Raw genomic sequence first — 18,687 nt, 5'->3', positions numbered from 1 at the left:
TTTAGGTCCTATAAACCTCTGTTGGTATTTGAAGTTTTTGATTGGTAATAGGAGCGGTTTACCTAGTATTGGGTTTTCTTTTTTTTTGGTATTTACTGTCATCGGCAATTGGCCTAATAAACTAGTAACAGAAGATTGTCAAGCTACCTAACACTTTCTAGTTTTTGTCTCTTTCAAGTTGAAATCAACATTGAAGTGAGATGTAAAGTCAAGGAGGAGGAGAGTTTTGCACTACAGTCAAGGTGGGGGAGTTCTGAATGCCACCGCCTCTCATTGACATCATGCAGCGGACTTCAGGAGATCTGGTTAGTGATGTCTGGATGCAGGACCATCGATCAGAGTGAAGGGGGCTTTCTGAGCGAGTTTGACATCAGGGTTTAAAAATCTCCTCCTTGACTTTATACAATGAATTTACATCCCACTTCAATGTAGATTTTCTGGTGCCACCACGTTGGGTCATGCTAGAACCATGATCTGGATGGTGTTCAGCCGCTTGGCAACACATTGGTAGAACACTAGGCGCTAGTTACAGATGCTGGGTGCAGTTAAACGTAAAACTTAAGCCGCATTTGACCTAACCCTGAAAACAGATCTAAAGCTGCGTTTGCATGTTTTTTCTGGATTTCGCTTCAAAATGCAATCCAGATAGAATGGGGGAGGGTCTAGGCCCAATCGTATATGTGTTTCAATCGAAACTCATGCAATCGGTAACAAGTGTCCAGTGTTTTGCATGTAAATAATTTAAAACACTGGGTGCTCATTACAGATTCATATATGATCGGGCTCAGCCTGATTGTATATGCAAACACAATCTAGATGGAACGTGCGAACATAGCTTAATTCAGAGGGTTCTGACATTCGGGCTTGGTCTTTCCTTTAATCCATAGGATGAGATGACCTGATCAAGCTGCAGTAGGACCTCTTTTAATGATGAAAAAAAATCAATGCCTTCCAGACCCCACCCACGTGCTGAAGAAATGATATATAGACAAACCTAAACTCCAATTAAGGAATCATATACTCTCAAAAAAGAAAGGAATGTACCAAGGGCAGTTGCACACAGTTTTTTTCCTGACAAATAGCTGTTTGCTGTTTTTGGTTAATTCAGTTGTTCTGCGTTCAGATTGGTTAACCCAGGGGAGATAACTGCCTAAAGAGGCACTAAAGGAAAAAAAAAACAAAAAACAAAACCTACAGTCTAAAGTGAATCCAAGCAAAATGGTACTCTTCAGCTGACATCTCCCAGCATGCCCTGCTTGCTCACTGCCTGAACCAGTGATTTGAATTCCGTTAAAGGGATATTGTGCTCTGCTGTATCTCACCACTTAGGAAGAGTCTTCCCAGAAGAGCCAAGAACGCACCCTGTTGACAGGTGCAGCAGGCGGATCTGACTGCGAAGAACTTTCACTTTAGCTTTGCCTCCTTTCACCTCAATTCTCCAGTAGTCATTGCTGTCCCCTGTTCCATTCTGTTAACAAAAAAGGAGTTTTATGGGAAAGCCTACATGTAATGAGCATTGAGAAACATTTGTATCCTTACCATGCCATAAGCGGTCACCTGCAAATGTTTTTTGGTGAGTGGTGCCTCCCGCTGATGACTATGGAGATTACGGCCAGTGCTGAGAAAACATGTAGAAATAATAAATAAAAACAGCAAAGAGGCCCAGGAGGCACTAATATCAAACAAAAATGGGGACCTGCAGAAAATAGTACACTAAAAGAACAACATGTAAAAATCATAAACGGTTAATGTTCCAAAGTAGACATAGCCATAGCCATAGCCATATATGATTCAAGTAAAGCTTGATCTTCTTTGCTCACAATCTTTTCTGTGATTTTTGTGAATAATGAAAGCTTATTTAGTATGATATGGATTATTTTATTTAGGTGAATTTAAGGCGGCAGTAGTAGCATGATAAATATTGAGGTGATAATAAGTACTCCAAAGAACTTATCACAGTTATCTTTTACAGAAAAGTATGAGCAAAACCTCCCTTTCAAAAGTGAAAGTCAATCAGTGGCCCCAGCAATCTATGGGAGATAATGCAGCCGTGTCCATTACTCCCATCACTACTGGCCCAACAAGAAATCAAAGACCAGCGGGATGCTGAAGATGGGAACAAGTACACTTTATTATTTTTGCTGATTCCTGTGTGAACTGCCAGAGCAAGAGGATTGTAAAAAAAAAAAAAAAAAAAAGTCACTAGTATAGTGAATAATTGAAAAGGTCTGAAAATTTCTAATATGGGTTCAAAAAAATCCTATGGAACAGTCTAAAATGAAATTGGGTCCTAATAACATAGCTTGGGATGTCAGATTTCTGCCAGAAGCAGCTTCATAAATTACTATGGCTCAACCACCCAATAACAACAAATGAGACTGAACATCAATATGGAAGGGCCCAGAATCACAAGGCAAAGCCAGGTCCAGATCTTCACAGACACTTTAATATTTTGACAAGAGCCATAAAACAGAGTCACCAGCTGTAGACCTCCAGCAGGGAGAGAGTTTTTCCATCTCCAGAGGTCATTAACTGACAGGAAACAAAGACCCCAGAAACTAGACGTAGGACTGGATTTACAAGACTGTTCCCGGGTGCTGTTTATGTGAAGAGCAAGCGGCAGCTTGATCCCCCCCCCGATCTCCCTGTATAAACATGACATATAAACACAGCATCTCTCTTTAATCCCACGAGGATGGCGGCCCAGGCAATAAACATGGACAACTAACATAGCAGGGGCACAGTGGAGGATCACTAAAATTATCCGGTTACCATGCTATTCTGTACATTTAACCCTTGAGAGTACTAATATTATAATAAAGCATCATATGCAGTAGAACACAGGGAGTTTATGCTGAAATATCCACAGGAGCAGACGACTTTTTAGCAGAGCTGGAATGTTCCATTCAGTATGGTCTGTGTACTGACCAAAGTGTGGTACCTACCATAAGATGTACAACAGTTATGGATATCATTTCTAGGTCTTAGGTAAACTCTTGCGAGCAGGGCCCTCACTCCTATTGTTCCATATGACGGTTTGTACTCTGTAATGTAATATTATATTTGTACATGTCCCGTATGATTAGTAAAGCACTGCTGAATTTGATGGCACATATTATATATAAATAATATTATTATTATTATTATTAGGGGATTTTGTAGGTACCAGGTTTCCCATTATATTCTGTAATGTCTCATCGACTATTAGAACTGAGGGCACAAGGTGACACAGTACATCTTCATGGTGCAGGCCGCTTAATAGCTGGGTGGTCTGACGAAGAACTCTCAACAGATCTTTTGTTCTGCTTAGCGGGTGCTTCCTTCTGGGCTAGCTATTATACATAGGACAGGAAGTGAACATTTTTCTATGAACCAAGTCCTATTTATACAATAGGATTTTAACTTTTTCACCACCAAACCTGTAAGGTGATCTCTAAACTGCTTAGCTAGACTCACGCTTTATGCACTAGCTGGATTATGTCTCCGTGATGCACAAACTCCAGTAGGTCTTCAGAGTCTAGAAAAATAGAAAAACAGACAAGTTTCCAGAAAAGTAGTAACACTGTTTATACCACAGCATAAAACAGCTTCTCCTTTAAATGAAAAGTATTGTATACTTCATGGAATTGTACAGCCAGCAGGTTATGATTCTCTGCTCACCTTGGCCATCAACAAAACCCCATGTAAATCATTCTGTCTGCTAAAGTGAACTTAATCACATGAACTCATGCCCCAATTACCGTGCTCTGTGTCGTGCTTTTTCACAATCCATAGGTTATTATGATCTTTGTGTGAATACGTGGTGACCTAATGAAATTAAATAACATTATTATTGGTGAGTGGACAGGGCCTGAAAGGCAAGTAGACATTGGTACTAACCTGTTGCTGCCGTGCCCCCACCCCTTCTGGGTACAGATGCCAGTGTGAGTGTAGGTATCCAGTAGCTGTGCGCACATTTTTCAGGGTTACCACCGATCCGTAAGCTAGGTCTAGAGAAGTGTTGCTATTCAAATCACTGTAGACAAATTCCCACAACAATACATAAAGCAGATCTAAAAAATCCCAGTACCCATGGTTCAGCTACTGCATTAATACTTACGCTCTGGCATGGAGGCATTGTGAAGATTATTTCCAATAAGTCGAGACTGGAAGGCTGAACTGAAGAAACCATCACCCGGTCCACTACAGGGAGACATGAGCAAATTACAGTTTTACATTTCTAACCACAACCCCCTTTTAATAGGTTCTTCTCATCTACTGGAGCAATTTATTAGTAAATGTTACTTGAAAGTAGACCTCTTCTGTACACCACACTATAGAGGAAACAGTCTAGTTAGTAATAATATGTTGTATTTGATAGTAAAATGAAATAAGGATAAAACCGTAAATGATTGGGGAAGGGGAGGGGGGTGGGGAGCTGGGTACATTGCAAAATAGTGAGTGGTGTGGTAGATATTTATGGATATTAATGCAGTTTTTGGTTGTATTTATGAGTGCCTCTACACGCTACAGTAATCTCCAAGTAAAGTAAAGTGCGGCCCTCTGCTGGTACAAATGACTTCATACATGGCCAGCTTCAACATCCCAAATTCTTACCTTTTATTGAGAACAGTAAAATGCACAAAGAATATGAGGGAATAGAGGGCGAGTGGCAACAAAATGAGGCAGACGACGCGGGCAGCCAAGTGATGAAGAATAATATCCTGTAAGGAAATGGACAAAGGACATAAACACAAAGCTTGAATCAATGACACCACATTAGAAGCTGCCCATACAATATTGAGAGCAGTCAACAACTGTAGTTTATAACTTTCCTACAGACATCTATGATCAGTTTGAGAAAAACCCTCGGCTGCATACAGGAAAATTAGACCTTTCAAATCCAAATGTATGAGCCTAATCTCTTGTGCTATTAAGAGTCAGTAAGACCCTACACATATTAGATGTTTGGCTGGTGACAAATAATTTGTAAAGTTTGAGCAACACATTACTGTGTATACTCATCATTAACCAAAACTAAACCTTTCAAGCATTTTTATATAAAAAAGGGGTAGCGCAGATGATAATAGTAAATGTGGCATATATATTTTATTAAGGAAAATTATTCCTTTGTCCCCTTAATTAATTAATCCCTAGTCTTTCTTGCTTTTGGCAGAGTGTATAAATCTGCTTTGTCTCCCAGAATCACACTGACCACTGGACCAGCGGAGAAAGTTTAATATTTTTTACCCATAATTGGCACACTCTCCATAAGGAGAACTCTACCTCCTTACTGTAGTCAATAGCCTCTCACACAGCCAAACCAGTTCCCTACACTGTACTTAGGAGACCCAACCAGGTTGAAACAGCGATGTGTGCAGTTGGGAGTCTGTTCCTTCTGGAATAGATACTGGTTTGGCTTAATCCCACTATTAGACTTCTTTTAGGTCTTTCAAGGTAGCAAAAGGAGGCATAGTTTCCATTTAACACCTTTAAAACATATTTGCATACTTCTTAGAATTCCCTAGTGGAGCATCTATGGCTTTAAGTCTACACGCCTATACGGCAGCCTTATTGGCAAACCCTCACTAAGGACAACTTTTTTTTTTTATATAATTTTGTTTATTAATGACAAACAGTAGGTCAAGGTAGAGGAAAGCAAGTGGTTACAAGACATCTTACATTACTTGAGTGTTACAACATAATAACGTATAAGCAAAACCACTGTCTTTGATTTCTATGTGATCTAAGTGAGTAAATAAATCTACATTGCCGCCTAGCCAGTGTGTCTGTCTGTATTTAAATGTATACAAAAACTCGAACAGCAGGTCCGGAGGCTCCGATAAGGCGCATCAGCACTCATGGTAAAACCATAAAGAAAGAATCAAGAAGCTCCAAGTTCGGAGGAGCAGAGACACATAGTTAGGGGAAAGAAAGTAGAAGGATGTTGAGAAGGGGGCAAGACGGGGTGGGAAAACGATGATTAGGAAACGCACCAGAGCTCTCTTATATCTTCGCGTGGACATGTCGCAGTGATGGAAGAGGAGGAGGGAAGGTTCCAGATTGAATGAGAATCCACATTGTAGAGAAATTACTCTCCCCAGCTATTGCCAAAATGGCGCGAGTACGCTGCAGGACCAGAAGGTGTGCAAAAAAGTACCTTCCGCCTCTCCAGCACGTGTGCGGCACTTGCAGAAAGATGGCATGTAATCTGGTTGGAACCCTGTACCACCTTGCTAACAATTTGTAGCAGGCTTCCTGATAGCGTGAACTGATCGTCGCACTGTGGCAAAATTCTAAAATTCTCTTTTTGTTCAGGGGTCAGTGATATATTTAGGTTCTCTGGCCATTGGCTTAGGTAAATGGGACCCGGATCAGTTGGGATTGACAGCAAGAATGAGTACGTTAGGGACAAGGTATGTCTTAGGCCGTTTACATTACCACATAAGCATCCGAAGGTGGTTTTCCCTATGGTGTATTTGTCTCTTCGACAGTGGGAAAATAAGGCCAAGTAATGTCTCTGCTGACCGACTCTCCACATCGAGAGTCCTGGTTCGTCATCCAATTTGAGTCTTTAATGAAGTGTTCCATCACTCTGCACACCTCTACTTTATTCTTTGGTTTGGTATGATCTCGGTGATACCAAATTTATATAGGTTTTATTGCTGTTAACAGGATTAGCTCTGGGATCGCCGTCTCCTGGGATAGACAAGCACTTTTTGGCACATCACAGTCACAGTCCGCTCCAGACAAGTTGGGTGCAACTGGCCGCAACCAGTTTTATTAACTTCTTTCAAGCAGGAAAAATGGCAAAACAAAAACAATACAGAAATAAAATCCTAGGCCATCTGGCCACTAACTATACAATACAGTAGTTTCCTCACTACCAAGAAACTGTACCTACTGTACAGCTTCCCAACCACAGCATACAGCAATTGGCAACTCACATATAAGGTTTCCCAGGAGCAGAGAGAGCGAGCGCTTGTGCAGCTTTTGACTTTTTAAAGCAAAATCTCAGAGCTGCTAATGATTAGCCCCAATCACCTGGATTGGCTGAGCAGAATAGGGACCAAGCCCTACACTCCAAACTGCAGCAGCCAGGTCTTCCAGACCAGGTTTTGGCTCCCTAGATAGTGTAGGACAGAAACCTAGGGGAAACCTACACACCATTTAACACTGTTCCCCTGGTCCTGTCACACTGCCTTTTAATAAATTTTCATAAATTTGCCATCTTCTGATGCTAATAACTTTTTCATACTTTGATGCACGGAGCTGTGTGATATGTAATTTTTTTGCAAAATGAGTTGAAGTTTCCATTGCCACCATTTTGTGGACTGTGCAACATTTTGATCACTTTTCCTTACATTTTTGTCATGTAAAAAGGTGTAAAAGTCGCTTTTCGGACATTTGGGCGCCATTTCCCATTTCGGAGGTCACCATCGGTTAGAACCATTTTTATATTTTGATAGATCGAGCATTTTGGAATGCGGCAATACCTAATGTGTTTGTGATTTTTACTGTTTATTATATTTTATATCAGTTCTAGGGAAAGGGGGGGGGATTTGAATTTTTAATATTTTATTAAAATTTTTTTTTACATTTTTTAAACTTTCTTTTTTTTTTTTTCACAATTTCTTAGACCCGCTAGGGTACATTAACTCTAGATATTCAGAATGTTCCTCCCATATACTGCAATACTACTGTATTGCAGTATATGGAGTTTTTGCAAGTGATTCATTAGAATGAGCCACTGGCTCATTGTAACAAATCTCCTGAAACTATGCCGCCTCGGGTCTGACGAAGAGGTCAACACCGACCGCGGGTGATACGATGGGTCTTTGCTGCAATATGCAGCAAAGCCCACCTCTGTATGAAGAGGGCTGAGCCTGTGAGCCCTCTTCATACACCCTTCATATATCTGCCGCAGAACATGGAGGGGTTAAAGGTGTTGTTTTAGAGGGGGAATCTGCAATGGTATTTGCGTGAAGGATTGCTTAAGGTGGACCCAAGACTTCTCATTCTGGTTGCAGCCCCAATCCAGGACTCTGGCCATATGTGTTGCGTTGTAGCAAGTCCTGATATTAGGAAGACCCATCCCTCCTGAACTTTTAGGCCTGAACAAGGTATTGCGGCTAATTCTAGCCGGTTTACCCACCCATACAAAGCCATGTTGTAGAGCATTCCGTGAGTGGAAAAAAGCCGTGGGTAGGTAAATGGGAATTGCTTGAAATAGATATAGCAAACGGGGTAGGATGCTCATTTTAAAAATGGTGCATTTCCCGAACCACAAGAAAATTCCCTTGGACCACTTGGCACAGTCTCACTGAATGTTTTTGAAGAACCGGGGGAAATTTCAATACATATAATTTAGATAAGTCTGCTGGGAGGTGTATTCCAAGATATTTAATACTGTCTACAGCCCATTTAAATCTAAAAGATGCTTGGACCGTCGCTTTAAGAGATACAGGCAGAGATATGTTCAACGCTTCCGACTTCGACCAATTGACCCGGAAATTGGATAGTGACGAAAAGAGACGCAATTTCTGCATGAGGTTAGGCAAGGAAATCTGCTGGTTGGAGAAAAAAAAAAAAAAAAAAACCAAATTGTCAGCATATGCCGCTATTTTATAAGAGGAGCCTTGAGATGAAATACCAGAGACGTCTTGGTTGGCACCGAATCTTAGGAGGAAAGGTTCTAGAGACGGCAGGAAAATTAACAGGGGGGAGTGGGGAACCTTGTCGCGTGCCATTTTGAATGTCAAATTTGACAGTAAGCTATTCACACGAACCGAGGTCGAGGGGAGGAGCACAGAGACAGCACCCACGTCAACATATGGTTATGTAGTCCAAAATGCATGAGCGTCTCAGACATCAATGACCAGCTGACTCTGTCGAAAGCTTTCTCAGTGTCTGTGGAGAGAAGCATAAGAGGCAATTTCTCCAGTCACGCCTTGTGAACCAGGTTAATTGCCTTAGTGGTGTAGTCTCTGGCCTCTCTCCCAAGTATAAATCCCGTCTGGTCCGAGTGAACGGCCCCTCTCAGTAAAGGAGCTAAGCACATCGCCAGAACCTTCAGTAATAGCTTGAGATCTTGATTCAGTAATGAAATTGGCCTGTAAGTAGTACACCGAGTTGCTAGTTTCCCTGGTTTAGCGATGACTGTGATGGTGGCTTGTAAAGCCTCCCTTGGTAGCGAAGAGCCGGCAGCTATGGCATTGAAGGCCTTCGTTCAGTGAGGTTCAAGTGAATTTGCAAACGTTTTGTAGCAAGACAAAGAAAATCCGTCCGGTCCCAGGACTTTCCCAGTTTGTGTTGCTTAGAGTACGTTTTTAAATTCAATCCCCGTTATAGGGGCTTCCGGCGCCTCTGCTTCCTCATCTGTCAGTGTGGGTAGTCCCGACTCCGCTATGTAATCTTGTATCAAGCGTCTGTTCTGCCCGAGCATGAGGGGAAGATGATCGTTCCAGGTTATAGAGTGTCTGATATAGCAGCTGCTTTTAGAGACTATTGTCTTGACTGAGATGTGTAAAGTTTCTCCTTGCGGAGGTGTGATTTTAGGGATATATGTATGTGCTCTCTGGTCTCGCAACGCTCTAGCTAGAGTTCTACCACACTTATTGATGTACTCATAAAAGTGTCTCCTGCATTTAGCTAGAGTGCCATTGGCCTTGTCAATGAGAAGAGTGCGTAAAGCTTCTCTGGCTGAAATTAGGGAGGTTCTAACGTCAGAGGTGGGTGCTCTCTTGTGTGAGAGTTCTAATGTTTTGATCTGATCTAGAAGGGTGGTGACAGCTTAAGCTCTCTCCTTTTTGCAGCGGCTACCACGTGATATGAGAATGCTGCGAATATTGAATTTGTGTCCCTCCCATGCTATGAAGAGATCAATATTCTCAGCTACAGTCCTATCAAAATGGGCAGAGAGCGATTGTTTGATATCTTCTAGTATCAAGGGGTCCTCCAGGAGGGAAGCATTAAGCTTCCACTGCCACTGAAATTCTAAAGGGTTTGGGAGCAAAATGGACATCAAGATTAAGGCACAACTCTTACCTTTTAACCCTTTATAGACAGCCCTCTGATCATTAGATCTCGTAAGGAAATACTATGGTGAGATAATTGGAATTTATTGTGCTTGGCTTAGCTTCTACACACGAATATTGCTGCTGGCAGCAATAGTTGGACATTGCTGTTTCTTATATTTGCAACACCCCTGGCAATGCAAGGGTTAATCAGGTGTTGAAAAACTCAAATGCTGCTCCTGGTTTCCTCCAGCCACCAAATGAGGCTTGGACCCAGTGGGGGATGTTGCATTTGGTTATCAATGCAACATGCAAGTCTGAGTCTCAGTCTTTTACTTACAGTAAAAAAAATCCAGTGTATGCAAGCTGTGCGATGATTTACCTAATCATACGAGCTACAGATGGTTAATCATTTGTCTATTTCTCCTGGCTGGAAACAGGTAATATTTTAACAAATTGTGAAATTAATCACAGACCAAGAAATGTCACCATCTCCTTCCGAATACAGTTTAAATTAATCACCCTCGTCCACAGTGCTGTTCATAATGCTGCACCTCCCTACCTACTCTCCCTCATCTCACTCTATCGCTATTCCCATGCTCTTCAATCCACCAGTGATCTTGGATTATGCTCTTCCGGGAATTCTCCCAAGCTGAACCAAGTTTCTTAAATGCCCTACCCCAGTCCATCAGACATCCAAAGCTTCAAACGTGCTCTTAAGACCCATTTATTTAGGCAGGCCAATCATTCCCTTATAAAAATAGCTGGATCATTATACAAGCTCTTATACCTCTTGTCTCACCACCTTCTTCCTCATAGACAGTAATCTCTTGCAAGCAGGGCCCCAACTCCTATTGTTACATATGACTTACTCTATCAAAATATGTTATTCTTGGTGTTGAACCCCATCGGTTTCCAGAGTTTTATACTGATCTCTTCTGAATCCATATTGGCTGATCTACCCTCTTGAAGGTTGAATGTTTGTCTTCTGCCTTGATTCCCAAGATGCTCTATATACACATCTTTATGTATTTTTCATGTACGTTCCTAATTGTATCTCCAAGTCCACAAAGCTTCCTCCACTGCTGTCTCCTCAGCAGTTTTGCAAACCATACTGTGAGTTATTATGCTTGAAAGGATCAACTATAACTTTTTAAAAATTGAAGTTTCATTATTTTTTGTGTTCTATGACCAATACAATGAGAAGAACCTTTGCATGCTATATCAGCAGCACACTTATTATATTCATAATATACATTACCTTTCTACTCGCCTTCTTTTGCGTGCGGTGTCAGCCTTGATGTGGCTCCGTGGACCTCAAAACCTATACCCTTTATATACATACCCTATCCACCGGCATGAAGTTTCTTTTGTCCTTTTGTAAGTCCACCATTTATACATGAGCGTGGGGAACTTTGGTTCCCCACTTTGTATAATGTGTTTTTATTGGAGCAGCGTCATTCACTCCATGCACCTTTGCACTTTACATGTTTATTCGCGTGACATTCCATGTCTGTTGGGGGTGACCCTGACACTTCATAATTGCATTCTCCTCTGGATGCATATTTTATGCACTAATTTTATTATTTTACTCAATTAGATCATGCCGCCGATTATTCTGTTAATTATTAGTATATATTTCCTGTTTAGCCCAGTGACTCACCAGTGGACAATGAGGTTCCATGATATTATTCATATATATACAGGATACTTACCTGTCTTTTCAGCACCTTAGTACTTTTTCACTATATATATGGTTTAGTCGCCATAATTTATGTGGTTGCATTTGCTGTGCCAACATCAATGACGCCGACCATACTTGTATTGTTTTGCTAATTTGCACAAGAATATTGCCAAAGAAAAAAAAAAAATTTTAAGGGATTTTTTTTTTAAATATATATAATTTTTTTAATTTTTGAAAGCACATATGATTGATTGTTATTCTCTATTTTATTCTATTTCAATTACACTATTAGCACCTTCCACTTTCTTGCGCCATTAGTCGGCGCCACTTAGTGTCATTTGGAACGCAAGCTTTATCAACACGTCATCATGAGACGCGGCACTCACTGCTAGGTGACACGTATAACTTCCTGCATAACCATTACCTGGTATGCTGTGGGCCGGATACACCTCCCCATTTCAGATTTCACTTCTGGCTCATCACATGACATACACAGCTGTTTCTTGATTGGTCATGGCCGCCGCACGCATTTAAGGTGAGCACATTTACTCTGTTGGATACTCCTGATGAAGCCTACAAGTTAGGCGATACGCGTGGGGCGGTTTTCGCTGTGCTGGATGATCACTGGTAACATCTTTTATGTACTAAGCTTTATAGCAAAGTTTTATTGCCTATGTGTTGTTTCCACCCATAAGTGTGTTACTGAAATTGTGTGGGGTCACCTCTAATGTACTGTTTGGCATTTATCCCTATATAATACTTACCATTTATACACTTACAAGGTCTTTCCCCTCACACAATTTCAATTTTTATACCTGTTACCTTGCTTTTGTACATGGAGCACACATTTTATATTGGCTTTTTCTATCATGTACACTTGTCCATGCACAGTGGGTATTTTTATAACGATTTGTGTTTTTAATTGTTTTTAATATTCTATTTTTTGTTGCTCAATAAAATTACTTGATTACTTGTACACATCCTCTTTTTTTTGTTCTTTATGTACTTGGTGTTGAACCCCATAACAGAAAATAGCGATGTATGATAAACTGTTAGCATGTGTATATTATATATGTGTTCTGTGCGCTTTGTGAACATCGTATAAATCCCAATGTGACCACTGTTTTGCACATTTATGACCACCACTACAAGGGTGCGTTTTAGATGATGTTGGTACTGACATTTGTATTTTAACTTATGAAATAAATGCTTTGTGATTTTTATGTTCAACTGTGGTGTGATGTATTTATTATTAGTTACGTCATTTATATAATTTCAAAATGAGAACATATGACCTGAGTGCTAGATCAGAGAGAAATCAATTACTAAATAATGTAATAGCTACTGACTCTATATACTTGGGACTAAGGATATAATGAAAGGAGAACAACAATCGCCAGTGTCTCTTTAACTTACCAACGTGAGACTAAGATCTCCCAGAAGCTTCCACAGGTCCAGGGCAGTGTTCACACCCACCAAGATGATCACAAAGAGACCAACAAACTTCACTCCTATGGCTCCAGCCAGATTCACTCCAGTGAGAGCCAGCCACAGCCACCAGGGGGTGCTGAAAGGCCTGTGGGTTAAAAAAAAAAATGTGGCTAAGGGGCTGGACACAGATAACAATCAGGCTTCTGTCTGACCACTTACCTGCTGGAACACGACTGGAACATGACCATGCCTAACACTGCACCCAAAATGAAGAACATCAGGATGGGATCCAGCAGGATGTACTGTGATAGAGTGATAAAGCCTGTGTCTGGGAGAGCATGCTCAGGTTTTATATGTAATCTACTCAAAACCAAAGCAAAGGTAAAACAAAAAAGGTGCATGCTCTATTGTAAACCAAATTTTATGGGAGTATAAACATTAATTCGCGATTCTTAAATATAATTAAAGGAATTTTATTTAGGTTAAAGGAAACCAACCACCTCGCATCTACCTATTAAGGTAGATCCGGTAGTAGGTGCATCTAATATATGAAAGGATAGCCCTTTTAGGACTAATCCTTCAGTCCCCTGTATATTTTTTAATCTTTAATTGTGTTAATATGTAAATTTACCAAAGAGGCTACTGGGGCATGGAATAGACGGATCTGAGGCTTCACGGTGCAGCTACTCCACACCCCAGTAGTCTGTTTGATCCTCCTACCCAGGCATCTTCAGCGCACAGCTACGAGGAGCTGCATGCACTCGTCCACAAAGCCACAGTTCTGAGCAGTAGCTTCGCGCTGAAGATATCTGAGGATTAAACAGGCCACTGGGGCATGGAGTAGCTGCGCCGTGAAGCCTCAGCTCTGGCTACTCCATGCCCCAGTAGCCTCTTTGGTAGATTTACATATTAACACAATTAAAGGGGTGTTCCAGGAATCAGCATAATTCAAATGCAAATGCATACTCAAAATATAAGCTAATGTGTAATTAGTTGTTATTTAAAATTTTGCTCCCCTTAGCAGAAAATGCTGGTGACATAGACTGTAATGAAGAATTAAAATGCTACTGGCCCTTTAATCAGTCCGTTAATTTTCTCCGCGCGGTCCGTGGCAGAACAGAAGATGGCCGCTGGTCACATGTCCCCATCACATGTCCTGCACCTGCCTGGGCAGGTCATGTGATCACAACTATGTTTGGCTGTAGTCGGTTGGTTGCAGTGCATCCAGTATGGTCAGTGTTGTGGTGATGGCAGTTACACATCATTACTATGGTAACAGAACAAGAAAGTCTGTTATATCATCACCGGGAGCAGAGCCTGAGAGGTAGGAGGAGTTACTGAGAACTAACGCATCATGGGACTTGTATTTTCCAGTGGCGGCCATCTTGGTGATAACTCCACCTACTTTAGAGAGGACATAAAATGTTGTGAATCATAAAATCAAACAATTTTAGCTCCGTTTTGTGACTAATGACATTGAGTATTGTTGTATTCATTTATTTATATCATCATGGGTTTTTGTGTCAGACGTTCATATTCCCGGAATACCCCTTTAAAGAATAAAAAATACACAAGGGACTGAAGGATTATTCCTAACAGGGCTATCCATTCATACATTAGATGCACCTACCACCAGATGTACCTTAGTAGGTAGATCCGTGGGGGTAGGTTTCCTTTAAGCATCTTACATTTTTGCATTAAACAAACTTTAGCATGTATAACTTTGCACACATAGCCTAGGTAAGCAGAGTGGCCACAAATACTAGTAAGAAAAGATCAAAACAGCTGTCAGAATGGAAACCAGAGATTTCTTACCTAGTAGAACCAGCAGAGAGGCAAGTAGCGCAACTGCCACAGACTGTGACAGATGAAGCATAATAAGGAACGTGAATGGAGGAAGCCAGGCCCCGAGGAAAGCACAGAGCTGCAGAGGACAGGTATGAGAAATACCATTACAAAAGTGGGAGCCATTATAAAAGTTTCCTGAATAACAACAACATGGCTTACCCCTCTCATGCCCATATATGAATGGCTGCCATAGCTCTGTCCGGGCTTCAGAAAGGAGAAGGACCCATTATAACCAGTAAGATGACCAGCAAAACCAATCAACATCTAAGGAGACAAATCGAAAAGCTACATGTTACATTGTGTTGAGGATAAAGGATTGCCAATTATATAGCACAGGAAGTGTTGAACCGTCCAAGATAGCATTTATATATGACAAGGGTCCTATAGACAGTCATTGCCAGCAATGCTTAAAAGGGGTTGTCCACTTTCAGCAAATACTTGGCATAGTTTGTGCAGAGAAAAGTTCATGGTTTTCTAGATCTCTGCTTGCTGTCCTGCTATAGAAAACTTCTCTGTTTAATTCCAGTGAATAGAAATCTGTCCACGGTCTTGTGATGGAAATGCAGGGGCATGAACAGTTATATCACAGAGTGCTGATTACACTCTATGATAAGAGATTTATATCCACTGGAATTTAACAGAGAAGTTTTCTATAGGACATCAAGCAGAGATCTAGAATTGATACAGGGGACAGTCGCTGGGCGGTAAAAGCAGTGTTTTCTTACAGGAGAACGTCAATGGTCAGTGACAGAAGATAGTGGATACAGGTTAGTGATAATAGTTGTAATACTGGAGTGATAGACAGTTGGTGACAGCAATGATTAAAGAGAACCTGTCAGGCAAATTACACCCCCAAAACTAATACATTTTCATAAACTGCCATTAGAAAGCACTGTCCCTCTACATGTCTGTAAACTTAAGAGTTATCCGAGAGTAGCGATAAAGTCAAGATGGGCTAGGATGGGCTTTTCTAAAAAAAAAAAACAAACATGTACTCGCCTCCTCCGTCACTCCTGATGTTCTGCGCGGTGGTCCTTCTGATCCATGACCCTGTTTGTTAACAGGGGCACGGAATCTGCGTTCGGGGACTTTCTGGCCGGCAGAGGTGACCGGCCACTCCCCAAGTGCAGCTTCCTTGCCCCTGTAAAGAAACAGGTGTGCGGATCAGACAGACCACAGCACAGAACATAAGGAGCAACGGAGGGTGTGAGTACACATTTATTTATTGTTTTTAAAAAAAAGTCCAACCCTAATTTATTGCTACTTTCAGATAACCCTTTTAAACAATCAGGTCCTAAAGCTGTATGCAAATAACCTGAGATGGGTCCAATAAGCCATTTTCATATTCAGCTGTCCAGCTTATTCATGAGTGGGAGGCACAGCAACACCCCAGTGCTTGACTGACAACCTGTATAATGATGTGACACTCCTGGTGCTGGCTCCTCTATGTGCTTCCTGGTGCTGGTGCCCCCTGCAGTGTGTGTATGAGATACTCCTATACACACGACTGACAGCCTGTATACTGATGTGACACTCCTGGTGCTGGCACCCCCTGCAGCCTGTGTGTGTATGAGATACTCCTATACACATGACTGACAGCCTGTATAATGATGTGACACTCCTGGTCCTGGTGGCCACATTACCTGCAGCCTGTGTGTGTAAGGGGGATCCAATTAAAGAGATCTTCTTACCTTACCCAGAGGAGGATGTACATCAAAGAAAAAAGTTCTATTTATGTAATAACTCCCCATCTTTCCAAAGTGAGTCTCATCCCAGCTGTAAGAGAAGAGAAGGTGATCTGTTATGCCAGAGATTGCTCCCCTCTCCATGATACGTGACAATTTAACTTTTACAAATAAGGGTAGGGACTTCCACTTGTGCTGGTTAAGTCTATGTTTTGAGGGTTCACAATCTATATGGGAAGGGTTACTGTGAGTTGTATTCAAAACTAAGAGGGTGGGTTTTTAGGATACTTTTGAAGGTTTGGAAGGTGGGGGACAGTTTGATGCATTTTTGTAGAGAGTTCAACCAAAAAGGGGTGACCAGGTGAGGTCTTGGAGATTTTTGTGAGAACAGTGTACAATAGGACAGCCAAGCAGAGGATCTTTTGAGAGATTACATGTCATGCGGTATCCGGGGATTAGGTCACAGATATATTGAAGGGACAGATAATCAATAGACATAGTGAGTATTTTAAACTGAATTTGTTGTGCTAAACCAAGTAGAGAGGTGGATTTGCCAGGAAGCAGAGTTAAGGATGGATTTTAGGGGTGATGGAGAAGTTATCTGGAGACGACAGAGAAGAATGTTTGAGTACTGCAAGTGGGAAATGACATCTGCGTTGACAATTTTGTAAGCTCTTTGAGGAAGGATTGTATGTGGGAACTGTTTGAAGTGGGTCAGCAGAATGCAGCAAAGACCTGGATGTGGGGCTTAAAGAATAGGGCTGCATTAAAGTTCATCCCAAGGCCACAGACTTTTGTGACTGGCAAGAGTGTGGAGCCATTTTTGTGATGGATAAGTCTGAGGGAAGGGACGTGTCGGGCTCAGTTCACACTTGTGTTTGGAAGGTTCCATTTCCCTTCCGGATAGGGGTGGTCACCATAATTTTCAGTACATTCCTCACAGAATGGCCAAATGGAGTTGGGGGAAGGTTACAATTTTCCTTTTTTTTCTTTCTTTACAGTTCTGGTGGGTTTATGGTGAAGCAACATGTGGCGTTTTTGGTCCATTTTTAAGCATGCGTTTTCAGTCTGTTTTTAAAATGCATCAGTTTTTACCGTTACCATGTGTTTGGCTGCTAGGAACCTGTTTATCTATTGAGATAAACAGCCAAACGCATGGAGAACGGTCCAAAATGCATGAGTTTTAAAAAACGGACTGAAAATGCATGCTTACCGGCGGCTGTTTGGTCCCGAACGCAGGCGTTTCCATAGAAACGCTGATGCAATCAGGCTGGGGGCCCGCCCCGATGGGTGCGTTTGGTCTGCGTTTGCAAACGCAGCAATAAACGTTCCGTGTGACAACGCACTTAGGCTTCTGATCAGGCAACTACTCCTTGTTGTTTAATTAATGGTATCTGATTATCTGCTTTTGGCTATTACTTACAGCTTTAAAAAAAAAAAAAAAAAACTTCAACCCCCCCTTTCCTAGAACTGATATATAAATGAAAAGTAAAAATCATAAATATGTTAGTTTTTGCCAGTCCCAAAATGTCAGATCTATCAAAATATAATAACAATTATTCTTGGCGTTTTAACCCCATAACTGAAAATATCACCCAAAGTCAAAAATGCCACTTTTTTGCCATTTTGAAATATATATATATATATATATATATGTATATATGTATATATATACATACATACACACATATATACACACACAGAGGTCGCATTACCGGCTCACCACGCGTCATAGACGCGTGATGAGGCGCCATTACCCCCCAAAATAATTGCCATGAGTAAAGATACGCTTGGCAATTATTCAGTGTAGCGCTCAAGCTGAGCGGCCCGGCGCGCAATGCATAGGAGGGGAATGGCAGTAGCGTGATCGCATCGTGCGCGGGACCACTCAGCAGGATGCAGCGATCTCTGGAATCTGTGAACGCCGGCCCCGGGGGAGACATGTGAGCCGCGATGCTGCTGCTCCTTGTCCTGCTCCAATTCTCTCTACCCGCAGCAGCGGCCAGCAGTTATGTGATCCCGAGTGAGTGTGATCCGCGGCCGG

At 41.6% G+C, this 18,687-nt stretch overlaps 1 protein-coding gene across 3 annotated transcripts in view; it reads right to left on the bottom strand.

The window, feature by feature from the left end:
* The window catches only part of POMT2 (protein O-mannosyltransferase 2), a 57,329-nt gene that overhangs the window by 36,889 nt on the left and 1,753 nt on the right, over nt 1-18,687 (bottom strand). For all 3 annotated transcript variants that reach the window (XR_011848912.1, XM_072116786.1, XM_072116785.1), the window contains exons 2-13: nt 16,650-16,734; nt 15,118-15,222; nt 14,926-15,034; nt 13,330-13,438; nt 13,096-13,255; nt 4,597-4,703; nt 4,100-4,182; nt 3,880-3,989; nt 3,741-3,807; nt 3,457-3,517; nt 1,540-1,618; nt 1,323-1,468 (exon numbers count right to left, since the gene is read on the bottom strand). Coding sequence is in view for 2 of the 3 variants with exons in the window: in XM_072116786.1 (XP_071972887.1) it covers nt 1,323-1,468; nt 1,540-1,618; nt 3,457-3,517; nt 3,741-3,807; nt 3,880-3,989; nt 4,100-4,182; nt 4,597-4,703; nt 13,096-13,255; nt 13,330-13,438; nt 14,926-15,034; nt 15,118-15,222; nt 16,650-16,734 (1,221 nt within the window). In the remaining variant the exon portion in view is untranslated. The remainder of the gene's footprint in view (nt 1-1,322; nt 1,469-1,539; nt 1,619-3,456; nt 3,518-3,740; nt 3,808-3,879; nt 3,990-4,099; nt 4,183-4,596; nt 4,704-13,095; nt 13,256-13,329; nt 13,439-14,925; nt 15,035-15,117; nt 15,223-16,649; nt 16,735-18,687) is intronic.

This window comes from Engystomops pustulosus, chromosome 7 (assembly GCF_040894005.1).
Source record: "Engystomops pustulosus chromosome 7, aEngPut4.maternal, whole genome shotgun sequence".
Taxonomy (NCBI): domain Eukaryota; kingdom Metazoa; phylum Chordata; class Amphibia; order Anura; family Leptodactylidae; genus Engystomops; species Engystomops pustulosus.
This window is presented reverse-complemented; position numbering and strand designations above follow the sequence as displayed.